At 51.3% G+C, this 14016-nt stretch overlaps 1 protein-coding gene across 2 annotated transcripts; it reads right to left on the reverse strand.

The window, feature by feature from the left end:
• Positions 1-5596: 5596 nt before the first annotated feature.
• On the reverse strand, positions 5597-10275 carry Cldn19 (claudin 19). Of its 2 annotated transcripts, none has more exons than XM_076934306.1 (5): positions 9823-10275; positions 8363-8527; positions 8188-8272; positions 6479-6631; positions 5597-6139 (listed from the first exon to the last, which is right to left on the reverse strand). In XM_076934306.1, the coding sequence occupies exons 1-5, from the start codon at positions 10043-10045 to the stop codon at positions 6040-6042; spliced, it is 726 nt and encodes a 241-aa protein (XP_076790421.1). In that variant the 5' UTR covers positions 10046-10275; the 3' UTR covers positions 5597-6039. The 2 variants fall into 2 exon arrangements, with proteins under 2 accessions (XP_076790421.1, XP_034357536.1); XM_034501645.2 differs by having other exon boundaries at positions 5597-5735; positions 9823-10268.
• Between the last annotated feature and the right edge of the window lie 3741 nt (positions 10276-14016).

Consider the following 14016-nt stretch of genomic DNA (forward strand, 5'->3'; position numbering starts at 1 on the left):
TCAGGGTCTAGCAAGAGAGAGAGTGGGGATAGTCAAGTTTCTCCAGTTTATTGTCTCTCCTTTGAAGGGAAGTCCAGGGTGTTTATACACTTTGGTGCCTTCTAGGCACATGGATACCATGCACCTTGCAGGCGTGGATAGCACGTGCGCCTTGCAGCTGGGGTCACTAAACAGCAAAACAAGCTATGTGGGATAAACAAGATGTTTATCAGAGTGTGCTCAGCTGATGTAGGCTGTTGAAAACCAAGTCTCATGTCAGGGTATATGGCTCGAGATGGCTGCAGAGCTGACAGCCGCTTTCTGCTACGAGTCGGCCCCCCAACAGTTATGGTTATTTTTTGTGTACCTGTGCTCTGCATATATACCTGTGTGTCATGGTTCCTGTCAGAGGTCAGAAGAAGGTGTCAGATCCCCTGCAACTGCAGTTACAGATGGTTGTGAGCCACTCTGTGGATGCTGAGACTCAACCTGGATCTGCAGCAAGAGCAGGAGCAACACGGGCTCTAACCTGCCAAGCCGTCTCTCCAGCCATTTTTCTCATGGTCCTCCTCCTTTTGTGGTGGTTGTTATTTTGAGACAGGGTCTCACAGAGCCCAGGTAGCCTTAAATCCACTGTGTAGCAAAAGAGACTCAGGTTGGTCTTGAACTTCTGACTTTTCTGCCTTTACCTCCCACGTGCTGGAATTATAGGCATGTGTCCCACACCAGATTTGTTCATTTGTTTGTTGGTGGCAGGGTCTCACTCTGTATGTAGCCCAGTTGTCCTGGGACTTACAGTATGAGACCCAAATCTCAGCTCCCTAAGGGCTGGGATTCCCATGTCCAGATGAAAGACCAATGCTTGACTTCAGGCTCCAGCAATGCTGAGACAATTCTTTTGATATAAGAAAATCAGACAACATATTTTATAAATACAGTTTTGTTTGTTTTTGGAGACAGGGTTTCTCTGTGTAGTCATGTCTGTTCTGGAGCTACCTCTGCAGACCATGCTGGCCTTGGACTCACAGAGCTCCGTTTTTACTACAGTTATGGGGTGAGTGAGTGAGTGAGTGAGTGTCAGGATATACCCCAGACGCATGTGGAGATTAGAGGACAACTTGCAAGAGTCAGTTCTTACCTTCGATGCAGTGTGTGCAGGTCCTGGAGAATTGAGCTTAGGTCGTTAGACTTAGCAGCAAGTGCTTTACCCACTAAGATATCTTGTAATCTCTCTCTCTCTCTCTCTCTCTCTCTCTCTCTCTCTCTCTCTCTCTCTCTCTCTGTGTGTGTGTGTGTGAGAGAGAGAGACCATGTGTGTGCTCTCTGAATGCAAATCCTCAACAGTTCCAAAAGTACATGGCGACACAGGGAAGTGACACTGATACCCAGGGATGCTCTTGCCCTAGACACTGTTCAGCTCTCAGAGGCCACTGAGAACCCCGAGTATTGACCTGGAGGAGGGAGACATTCAGATACAGGTTCACCAAATGCTGCAAGCCCTGTAAACCAGCCTACGCTTTGAGTTAGGGACCTTGTGTGAACATTCCATACTAGTCATTTAAACTGACACTCTGGTAGGAAAAAAAAAAAAAAAAAAAAAAAAAAAAAAAAACCATTAGAAAAGGAGCCATGGGCTTTCCAGATACCAATGTCAGAAGATACCCAGCAAGGAGAGAGAACTAGAAGATTGTGGCAGGTGTGTGAGCTACACTGTGTCCACACCCTCCTGACTACACACCAAGTCTTAACCCTCAAGAATAACTCAGAACAGTGCTTATAGACAAATGAACCACTGGACATGAGTAATCAGAAAAATATTTAAAGGGAAATCAATAGGCAAGTCTAGAAGCTGACTAAAGACAACCAAAGATAAAATTAGCTCACTAAGATTTTGTACAAGGCAACAGTCTTGGCTAACATCTCATCCTGGGGTAGGATGGTTGCTTTCATAGAAGTAACATTTGCATTGAAACAAAGAGACACTAAAGACTCCACCCAGAAAACTCTGCTAAAAACTGATAAACAGTTCAGCTAAGTAGCAGGACACAAAATTAACTAACAAGCAGTAGCTTTCCTGTATACAAATAAGTTTGTGAAAGCATGTCAAGAAAGAAATCAGGAAAACAGTTACACTCTCCATAGTTGAGAGAAGACAACAGAAGAAGATACCTAACCAAAGAAGAGGAAGATGAATACAATAAAAAACTTTAAAACAGAGAACCTGAAGGCAAAGGAGTAAGGGAGATTTCTCTGCACTCATGGATTGGAGCGGAAAAGTATGAAAATGGCTATCCTGTCCAAAACAACCAACAGATTCATTACAATACCCATCAAAATCCCAAAGCCAATCTTCACAGAACTAAAAGAAGCAGTATTAACATTCCTTGTGGAGAAGCTGGGAATGCAGCTCAGTTGACCTAGTGTTTGTCCAGCATGCCCGAAGCCTCTAATCTGGTCCCTAGTCCCTAGAACTGCATGAAGCAGGCATAGTGGTGCATGCCTAAAACCCCAGCATGCAAGAGGTGGAGACAGGATAATCACAAGTGTTTGGACCCTGTCTCAAATTTTTGCTGAGTTAAGAATATGGATCAATGGTCTAAGAGCATTGGCTGCTTCTTTAGTTTACTTCCCAGCATCCACTTCACTTGGTTTACAGATATCTATAAACTCCAGATCTTCTGCCTTACTCTCTTCCAACCTGTTTGGTACCTGCACCCACATGGCAAACATCCATGAAAACACATGTACATAAATAAAAATAAAAACAATTTTTTTTTTTTTTTTAATTTGGGCACTCAGGAGGCTGTGAATCTGTGAGTTTGAGGCCAACTCAGTCTGCAGTGTAAGTTCCAGGCTAGCCAGGGCCACATAGTGAGACAGATAAGAAGCCGCCACCTTCATTATACCTAACAAAGCATAGAGGACATCCTCATGATGCAGCTAGCCCAGTGCTCCTCAGCGTTTCTCAGACTTTAACATGCTGTCACCAACATAGAGGTCTTGTTAAAATGTCACACTTGCACAATGGTGAGTGGCCAACAGGCCAGGTGGCACAATGAAGGAGTCTGAGGTGCTCTAAGACATGAAAGTCTTTATGCCTTGGTCAGAGTAAGGACAACAACGACAACAGATGCATCTAGCAAACACCGTGGGTCTTTTCAAACTTTTTATTTCTTAGTTTTCTTTTCATTAGCAAACATACAAACGGGGTAGAGTGGACCTCGTAAGCTGATGGCTCTTCCCAACATCATAGCTCTCCTTGCCCGTGAACCTTTTCTAAGAGGTTAAAGCCAATCCAGACATCATCCTTTCAGGTGTGCTTCTGCTAGATAAGGGGAAAAAAGCCTACACAGCATCATTACCACGCAGTGTAACAGCGTTATGTAACACAAAAGTAATAACTTCTGGAAATTGTATGTCATATTCGATTTCAAGCTTCTTCCCAGGCTATGACTTCCTAGTCTGTTCTCCCAGGGCCTGGAAATTCAGGGACAGAACACATAGCTACGGTCCTTCTGGAATCAAAATTGCCCATTTCAAGGCAATGGCATTAGCTTTAGAACCATCCCTTTTGAGTCTGAGCCTCATCTTCCCTGCCTTTCCTGGAGCCTTCAGCCTTGAGATTAGAACAGTAAACAACAGACTGGACGTTTGAATGGGGCTGCTTCAGGAGGTGCCTGGGAGATCACGTTCCCCAAACTCTTAGCTTTAAACTCCTTCAGTTTCTCCCACACTCTTCCTTCCCACCCCCAGTACCAAATGGTTTTTAATCAGGGTGTAAACTGGTTGGTGAATCATCAAAGGTGTGTAACTGTCTGCCCTTCCAGTCTCCAGCAAGGGTAGAATGAGCTTCCTTTCACAGAGGAACAGACAATGCCACACTTCCGTCAGGTCCTGTCCTTGCATGGAGCTCTGTACTCTCATGCCTGCTCCTGACAACCACAGGATGTAGCCAGCACATTCTGCCTCTGCATCCTCAAACCCCCCCCCCCCCCCCGCCACAACCACCAAATCTTGAGCCTCCCAGCCCTCAGACTCTGAAGAGGAATCATGAGGCTTCCTGCCAGCCTCACAACCAAATACCATGGGCTGCTAAGTACCAGACCTGGGGAGGAGCTATCTGTGTCACACTTGGTTCACAGGTTTCAAACTCTGGGTTACTCAGGCCGCACGTGACAGGATTCAAAGTCAAAGTCATTAAGCACAAAGGGACATTGAAGGGAAGGATATAGGCGTCTCCTCCAGTGGTCAGGACTCCGGAAAGGCAGGAGGTGGACGGTACTTCCTCTCTAGTCGTGCCCCTCCCCCACCCTCTTCTGGTAGGCTCCTTCTACCCTCTGCAGATCCCTCAGAATGGTCAGGAGTGTAGGCCTCAAGGAGTTACCTCTAAATGAACCACACAATTTGAAGGAGCTGTGTGAATTCTGAAGCCTGGATCCATTAGACCAACTAAGTTATTGTGTCTGGACATCTACTTCCAAATGACTCCAATGTGCACTTAAAGCCAAGGGCCACCTGATGGCTTCAGGCTCAGGAGAGGGTTCTTACTTGGGAAACTTGTTTAGGATCAGAGTTGTCCATAGGGACAGATGGCTGCCATCAATCAGAAGATTAATTGGTCAGCAATTCAGCAGGTATGTGATTACCTGAGCATAGCAACTCCCGGTCACCTGCTTCCCCACTCCCACCCCACTGTCAGCTGTAATGTTTTGGTCTTCACACCTCAAGACTGCACAGAAGCAAGAAGCTGAGCTGGCTCCTGGGGATTCAGTAACTTGGTGGGAGATATGGTTAGAGACTGGACATGGAAAAGGCCAGCACTAGCTGGCTCTAGCCAGGAAGACATGTGGGAAGCAAGAGAAGATAGTGGTAGACACCTGGTCCCAGGAGAGGGACAGACCTAGAGTCCAGGGAGAGGGTCGGGTAGCAGAAGCCTGTAAGGCAGAGGCCAGCACTCCCTTCATCCTTGGGATAGGGGACCCGAGGATGAAGGACATTGCTGGTCCTTTGCTTACCCGGGTTGATTTCCTTCGGTTCCTCGGAGGATTTAACCTTTTCCAGTAGGTCATACCTGGACTTCAAGGCTTGGAGTCCATCTGGCTACACTTCAGGGTGAGGGAGCATTGACAGTCATTGCAGGAGTAGGGTAAGAGCTGAGCAGAGGGCTTTGGAGTTGGCTTAGGGCCGTCCTGATGCCATGTCCCTCTCCACTCCCTTCCTCACTGAGGGAGCCCCTACAGGATCCTGTCACTCGGCTGTTACACAGCCCTCAGTTGGGCCTCACAGAGACTGTCTTTTCCCTCAGGAGGACTCCAGGGAGGGCCTAGAACATTCTACCTATGGAATGGTCTCCATGCCAGGGGCTCACTCACCCTGAGACCCTGCATCCCTCCTAGGCCAGGCTTTAGGTGGCCTCCAGGGTAGCTGTGATCTTCCCTCATGGAAGTTCTCCATGACTCCCAAGGCAGGGCAGGCAGAGATACAAAGCTGGAACCCTAAATGATTCCTGCTCTGCCTGTACCCTGGAACCCACCTCAATAGCCCCAAGAGCTGGCTCTGGCCTCTCTAGTCCAGGCCCCACCCTAGGCGCATGAGAACAGATAGGATGACATCACACTTGGGGCCAAATGTTCACTTCTCTTTCCAAAAATATCAAATACACAGTCTAGAGGTGGTAGGGGGCAGGGCCTGGCTGGGAACCTGGCCTTTACACACCCAGGGGGCCCTTGACCGAGGCGGGCAACTTAACAACGGGTCTGCAAGTCAAAAGAGAGAAAGCTGGTTAGTGGGATGAGCAAAGTTTGAGGGAGATGTCAGGGGCTGTGGAGTTCAGGCCCAGGAGCAGGATTCTGATGGCAGCCCTACCTGGGGGCCATTCCTAGGGATGGGAATGACAGTCTGACCTTGTGACCTGTATAGGCATCCAAACAGTGTTGGGTAACTGACTGCCAGAGGCCGAGGCCTGCTCTCACAGACTGGAGAGCCATGCCTCCAGGTCTCTCTGAAGCTCAGTGTCCTTGGGTCTGATGTGGAGACAGTCCTTAGCCCAGAGTACTTCTTCTATGTGCTCACTGTGAGAACTGGGAGTGTGGAAGGCTGTCTGGCCCAGAGTGCTGTGCGCTGAGGTCCTTCCGTTGTTGGGAGGCCGTCGGGGCCCAGCCTGTATTAGGCAGATGGGTCCTTCAGCAAGTAAGTTGGCAAGTGAAGGAGCTGGTGGCTAAGCTAGTGTGTACATTCTGGTTCTCATTCTGGTGTAGATAGAACAGGCCTGGGCCTCACTGGGTCATGTGTGGGCTGGGTCTTGTCTCTGATCTCTTTGAGTGTCTGAGTCTGGGACCCAAAGCCTATGTTGAGGACCAGATGTTTGGAGCTCCAGACTGAGTTCAAGGGATCCATACTCCCTCTACCCTGCCCAGGGCCTTATTTAGTCTGGCTCCAGTTCTGGGCAAGGGGGTTGCTGGGCAAAGGGGCTAGGCAGGATAAGCAGACTCAGACGTACTCTCGGGCAGCAGTTGAGGGTCCAGAGCGATAAGGCTGTGGGATGCTGTTGGCTCGTTCAGGTTCTGGGCATGTGCAGCAGAGAAAGGAACCACCCAGCATGGCCAGGCCAGCAGAGGCCCAGCCAACGAACAGAGCTGGGCCAAATTCATACCTGTGAGAAGTAGAAAGGACTGTATCAGGCTGCAAATCCCAGCCCTGACTGGCTCCAACCCTCCTGGGGGTCCGCTCCCCCACCCCCCAGCACCTGGTGCACAGAGGGTAGCACACAAGCTCACAGGCCTCTTCCTTTTCTCCAAATAAACTAGGGTGAGTGCTCACCCTGTGTCCCTCCCCATCAACAAGTCCACACCACACAGCTCAAGCCTCGGATGGGCAGTTCCTCATCTGGTAGATACAGAGATCCAGATGGACACAGTGGAACAACCTGCTGTCCACACCCCCGTGACCCAAGTCTCACCGTTGGTGGTCTGGTCTATAGAACAGCATCCAGCCAGGGCTGCTCCTTACTGCCCTCTGGAGATGGCTGCCCCTCTGCCTGGCCCTCTGCTCTCTTCACATCCATCCCTGCCAACCAGCCTGACTCTCCTAGGGTTTCTCCATCTCTGTGGCTCAGTACAGGTCTTCCTCTCCTAGAACCTTCCCTGTTCTACCTTCAGGGCCAGTTCCTATGGAACCTCCTGACTGAGGAGCTTATATTACAGTTCCCCTTCACCCCCCTACCTGCTCCCCTCACCCCTCACCACACACATACAGAGAGAGAGAGAGAGAGAGAGATCCTATAATCTGCACCGGAGGGCAGACAGGCTAAACTGTGCTCTCAGGACCCAGCCCAGGCATCCCTGAGAGTCCTGAAGAGATGGTCCCAGTTCCAGCTTGGTTCCTTAGGTTAGACCTTGTATGGCAGGTCTTGGTGCTGTAGCTGCCCACCCAGAGTACAACTCTCTTGTCTGAATTCTTCTCTCTGTCTTTTTCATGGACCCTTTCCATAAAGACAGCCCAGGAATCCTTTCTCATCCCCCACCACCCAGAGTCAGCAAGGCATCTGGCCTGGGAACTATCATTCTTTACTCCTGCCTGGGCTGAAAGGAAGGGAAGACTCAGGCCCTTCTGAAATCCCGTCTATACTCCCACCTACCCATAGGACTTCAGCCTTAACAAATTCTGACCAAAGAAGCTCCCAATTATATGGCCTGTTTTCTGAAGCTACCTCCTTAGTCAGAGCCCCCTGCCGGAAGCAAGGCAGCAGCTGGCCTCTCTGCTCTTCTGCACACAACAGAGGGCAGCAGCAGCCTTACCCAGGATGAGGGGCAAATTCTCATAGCTGCTGGGCCTTACCTTAGCTAACTATTTTCTCCAGTCTCATGTTCCCACCCCCCACCCCCAATTCTACTTCCTCATTCAAGAAGCCATCTTGGCCTGCTGCCACCAACGGAAGTAAAACAAGCGCTGGTGTGCAGAGCCCTGGGAGAAGTCCCTTTCCTCATCACCTCTTGGGTCCTCACAACCACAGGAGGCCTGGTTCTGACAGGAAAAGGTTAAGTCACAAGTGCTCCAGGTCACCCAGCAAGAGCATGGAGTTAGACTTCAGCCCTCACGTGCCTCTCATTTCTTAGAAACTAGCTGGGGCCTGTTCCCTCTTTCGTCTTCCAAGTGACAGCCAGGGACCAGGGTAGGACAGATAGGAGGGAGGCCAGCTCCAGCACTCACCTGGCATTGACAGGAGTGCTGGGGTTGAAGAATTCCTGGGTCACCAGGGTAGCGTACCATGAGACAGCAGTCAAAGTACAGAGACCTAAGGACCAAGCAGAGGCACTCAGCTCTGCCTGGCCCAGCCAGCCACAAGCTGCCTGGTCAAGAGGGGGAGAGGAAGCAGAGCACTCACCTGCCAAGAGGAAGAGAGCACCTCCCGAGATGGCCACACGGCCCTTGGCAATAGGGTTACTGTCTCCAACCCGAGTACACTTCATGCCCACGACACTGAGCACCATGCCCACAAAGCCCAGGAGCACGGCCACTACCATCAGGGCTCTTGCTGACTGGATATGACCTGAGGCAGTTTAAGAAGGGTCTGAGCGGGAGTGGAAACTTGGAGACGGGGTGTGTGTGTGTGTGTGTGTGTGTGTGTGCGCGCGCGTGCGCGCACAAATTGGAGGTGTTCAATCTAAAATGGGAGGAAGCTGGTGTGGAAGGGCTTGGGTAGAAGCCTGAAGAGCCCCAAGCACTTGCCTGCTTGTGAGAAGACGTTTCCCACCCGCCCTTACCAGGTCCTCTGAATGGTGCTGAGTGATGGGGTAGTTTTGAATTTGTTCCTCTGCTCCTTTCTCCTGGGCCTGGTACGCCCTCAAGCAGCAGGAGATGGGGCAGAATACCACTCAGGATCACCAGAGGAAGAGCTGAAAGTCTGTGAGGACCAGCTAAACCCAGCTTGATTCCCAGCGGCAACCCTGTCAATCACCCATGGAGGCATATGTCTCCTTTATGAGTGTATTGATAAGTTCTAGGCCCCAGGCAGCTCAGGAGACTTGGATCCATGAGGGAGGCAGGCCAGTGATCTGCCTGGACCAGTGTGAGTGGCACTGGCTGGTGGGCAGTTCTGCTGTGAGCCTTGTCGGAATGCAGGTGGGATGGCCCTGAGGTCAGAGCTGTAATGGTGTTTGACCGTGTGTGTGTGTGTGTGTGTGTGTGTGTGTGTGTGTGTGTGTATACACTATGAATATGGAGAAAAGAGTAGTGGAGAGTTTTAACAGTCTTATGGAGCCAGACCCTCATCTCAGTCCACCCTCCGATGCCCTGGGTGTTAGTGTCCTAGTGTGTGTGTGTGTGTGTGTGTGTGTGTGTGTGTATACACTATGAATATGGAGAAAAGAGTAGTGGAGAGTTTTAACAGTCTTATGGAGCCAGACCCTCATCTCAGTCCACCCTCCGATGCCCTGGGTGTTAGTGTCCTAGTGTGTGTGTGTGTGTGTGTGTGTGTGTGTATACACTATGAATATGGAGAAAAGAGTAGTGGAGAGTTTTAACAGTCTTATGGAGCCAGACCCTCATCTCAGTCCACCCTCCGATGCCCTGGGTGTTAGTGTCCTAGTTATATAGGAGAACATTAGGGAGCAAGGGTTGGGTAAGGGATGTCAGGATCGGGAGCCCAGGCTGCCAGCCTCTGGTGCTCCTGCCTCCCCAGAGCCTAGAGACCTGGCTGGCCTGGACTGTCTGGTGTACACAGGCCAGCAATGCCACAGGGGCTGGAGTGTGTCACCCGGCACTGAGGACAGGCTGTGAGAGAGCTTGCCCTCCACCTCCCCAGCCCAGTCAGTGCCTCCTCCCCAGCTCCCACCAGAGGCCTACCGTCCAGGGCCAGGAGTGAATCGTAGAGTTTGCATTGCACCTGCCCGGTGCTCTGAGAGGCACAAGACATCCACAGCCCTTCGTAGAGGCCCACGGCAGTGATGATGGCATCGCCTGCATAGGAGGACTGCTTCCACTGTGGCAGAGCAGTACTGGCGATGATGCCCACCCAGCCACCCAAGGCTAGGAAGTAGCCCAGGAGCTGGAGGCCTGAATTGGCCATGGCCTACACAGGTAGGAGTCTGAGGGTTCCAGGACTTAGAGATGGGCCAGGGTCTGGAGGAACGTTGTGATCATGGTAAGACGAACAGCTGGAAAGGGGGAGCTAAGTGGCACAGGAAGAGAGGAGAGGGGATGGCTGACTGGCCAGCCCGAAAAGTCAGCCCAGCAAAGGCAGTGGCTGCTGGATTCCAGAATGCAGGGGGCGGCCTTGGGGCTGGAAAAGGCCAAAACCCGCCCACAGCCAGTCCCCAGCAGAGCTCTTTTTGCCCAGTTTCTTGGGAGTGGAGGGCGGGAACCTAGAGTCCAAGCTGGGGGACCCCTGCCCTCCCTGTCTTAATAGTAAGGAAGGGAGGGGCTAGGAGGAGTGACTCTTTCCCTTTCGAACCAGGAAAACCCCCTTCAGGAGTGATTCCAGTGACCTAGGGTTCTCCTAATCCCTTCCGCAAGCACCAGCTCAGTGGATGGCTTTGCTGTGTTTAGGTGTCTGATCTGAATCAGGGGTTTCTTGCCCACTGACTTGAGGATAGAAAAAGAAAGAAATTTTAGTTACAACAGGAAAAACTATAGTGCATGCTGGGTATGGAAATCAGGCTTTGTACATGCTAGGCAAACACTCTACCACTCACCTAGATCCCCTGGTGTTAGTTTGGGTAAAGGCTCTAAGGCCATACGTGCAGAGAGCTTCTGGGGAGAAGAGTCCTGGGTACCTAGAAGGCATGTCTATCAAAATAGGGGAGGCCAAACTGGGGGACGTGTGCTGTGGGGTCTGTCTGGGATCTGGGAAGTCAGAAGAGGGACCCACAGTAACTGGGCCAGCAGTAGCTGCCTGCCAGCCTCAGACATGGTGGGGAGCTGGGGAGATCAACGCCAGCATCTGTCCTGGACTCGGAAGAAAAAGAACTACTCAGCCAGTTAATCCCCTTCTGGCTGGTTCAGCAGCTCCTGCTGGGTCCTGAGACAGCAGGCCCTGGCCCCTAGCTCCAGAACAGCCTGGCAGGAGCAGTAGCCTCTGTACATTCCTGGGGTTCAGGCTCCCCGCTCCTAGCCCCCTGCCTGCCCCTTCTCACTCAGCCCTCGGGAGCAGGGAATGTTTAACTCCCCTGGGTCTCATTAGCAATCCTCTCACGTTCATTTCAGCCCCACAGGCTTGGCATGGGTGCGGGAGGAATGTGACACCCCTGCTCCCACTCCAGCCAGCCTCCCAGCCGCCCCTCTGCATCCCCTGCATCCCCTGCATCCATCCATCCCACTGCCTTTCCTGAGCTGCAACATGACCAGCTTCCTCCCCCACTCCTTCAACCCCCACTGCAGGGACAAACCTCCAGCCTGCTGCCTTGCATTCTTCACGTGGGTGCCTGGCACTCTCAGACAATGGCAAGCCTGTGTGCATGCTCAGGGCGTGGGCCCCTGGTATGGCCTGCAGCTCCAGCTCCGAGCTCAGGGGACCTGGAGAAGTTGGGTAAGGGGTGAGTGTTGTTTGGGAGACAGTGCCACACACTGGGTCCCTCTGACTTCCTGTGTACACAAGACCTGCTTCTTAGAGTAGCCTGCCAATCCCCAAAATACCAGTGGAGTTCAGTAGGGTGACAGAAAAGATGGTTCAGGCTTCCAAGTCTCTTCCCATGAATGATAAGACAGTAGGACCAAAAGAAACGGGAGATTGATTACCAGAGAGAGCCCAGAGTGAGGCAGGAGATACAAGCAAAAGACTGCTGGGGACAATAAGGCTCTGATAACCTTAAGGCAGGCCTTCCAGGTAGGCAGGTAACTGGGATGTGATGGTGCTGGTTCCTGCGGCCTCTCCCCATGTCTTTGCCTTTCTACCTTTTGGGGGGAGTGGGTTAGGGATGGGGGTGCCTCATAAAATGCTCCCTACTAATGAGACAACTGTGGAGGTTCAGTGTCTTCATCGTTAAAGAGATACTATTTTGCTGAGCTGACATTAAACTCAGGAGAGGCAGAGGGACTTGCACAGGTAGCAACTCTACACAGGCTATTGGAAAGGCCAGTCAAGGCTCCCTCTCTTCCACAGCTGAGCTTTGGCCTCTGGCAAAGACTCCTCTGTGAGGAAGAACCAGGCCTCATTCTGACTTCGGACATACTGGTCAGATCCCTGAGTTCTGGAGCCTCGGGGCCACACTGAACACTAGCTGTGACCCCTGTCTTCAGACATGTGAAAGCTGAGGTAGAGGGAATGATGGTCACTGTCCCCAGAGCTAATGTGTCTTAGACAGATATGAAGCCTGAGGGGTAGCAGGATGCCTGTCTGTTTGTACCTCCATTCAAGTCATTCCCAGACACTAAGGACCCAGAGCCTCCGTGATTATTTTTTCTTCTCAAGGGTTTCTCTGTGTAGCCCTGGCTACCCTGGCCAGGCTGTGGACCAGGCTGGCCTAGAACTCAGAAATTCACCTGCCTCTGCCTCCAGAGTGCTGGGTTAACCCACCACCATTCAGTGTAAGCTCCAATGATGCTTACATCTTCCCCCTGAAACTCTTTAGTTGGTTTTTCCTTTGTCATTTAAGGTTTGGGTCTGTTCTACCCGAACATCCTCTGCTTCGCCAACAGAATTCCTATGTTGTTCAATGTTCCAAAGTCATCTGGAATTCAAGTCCTGCTCCTGAAGCTACGAGTTCCCTAGCCCAGCCACCATAGCTTCTCCGCCCTAGGAAACTTACCATTCTTGGTGGTTCTGCAGCCCAGTGACTCTCAGGCATGCAGAGAGTGATGGCTCAGGGTTCCCAGCCTCCCATCAGAGCTGACAGGAACTGCCTGGGGTAGACACAAAGTCACAGTTTAAAAATAAATAAATCAAAATGCCTTCACTTCCGGAGGGTGCTGGCTTTTCCTTGGCTACTGAAAAGTGTGTGACCTTAGGCAGGTCTTCAGCTTGTCTGAGTCGGATTCCTCAACTAAAAATGGTGATGCTACTTTCCTGTCTGGTTCATGAGGTCATTAGGATCATAAATGGTTAGAACTGGGCATGATGCAAGCTGTCCCAAGCTATTGACCCTAGGATGGACCTTCCCTGGTGTTGCTTCATCCTGGCATGGCAGACTGCTTGAGGGTGGGAACTAGTTTCCACCTGCTTCACCATTGTGCTGGCCTGAGGGTGGCCTTGGTAGGTATGTGTTGATCATTGATGGGTTCGTATGAAGAGGCATTGGTTTTGCCTCTCTCGTAATAAAATACCAGGGACTGGTCCACCATCCTTGCTCATGGCTGGTTAAGAGGGTCTGACTCAAGTCCGTTGCAATCTTTTACTTTACTTTTCCTGCTGCTGCCATGGGAAGTTGGAGGCTCAAAAGTGGTCCCAGCTTTACTACCTTCCTGTGTGTGTATAAAACCTGGGACCTGATGAGCTGTGTGCTCTCTGATGGCTGGCTTGGAAACTCAGCTGATGTATCATATACAGCACCAAGGAGGAAGAGGGCAGGTTAGCTCATCTCGGCAGGGGATCTCTGCAGGGCAGCAGTCTCCCGCTACAGTCACCTCAGAGGAAGATTCTGGGGGCTGATACTCAGTACAGTCAATGTCCAGAATGAGGGGTCTACAGCCATTTGCCACTCCGACCGGGGGAAGAGGGCCTTGCCACTCCCATGGGTCTAAGGCACTGGGATCTTTGACGTGGCCGTGCTCATGGCAACAGTGCTCACTCAGTTCATTGGCTCCTATCACACTGCTCACTTCCCACTTAAATGCCCTCGCAGCGGCCCAGACACACCTCTCTTGCTGTTCTCCAAATCACTTCTAGATATCTCCTAACTTCTCTGGTTTCAAACACCAGCGCTATATGCCCCTCAAACTTACCCTTAGGACAACAACCCAGGTTCCAGCAGCTTACTGTCTTTCACCTTCTGCCTGGGGTCCTCATCTAGAGGCTTAACTTGCAAATGCTTCTGCTCATGCCTCATGACAACCTTCTGTTGGCACTGTGGAACTGATCTAAGCCTGGTCTTGCATTACCTCTAC

Source organism: Arvicanthis niloticus, chromosome 5 (assembly GCF_011762505.2).
Source record: "Arvicanthis niloticus isolate mArvNil1 chromosome 5, mArvNil1.pat.X, whole genome shotgun sequence".
Classification (NCBI taxonomy): domain Eukaryota; kingdom Metazoa; phylum Chordata; class Mammalia; order Rodentia; family Muridae; genus Arvicanthis; species Arvicanthis niloticus.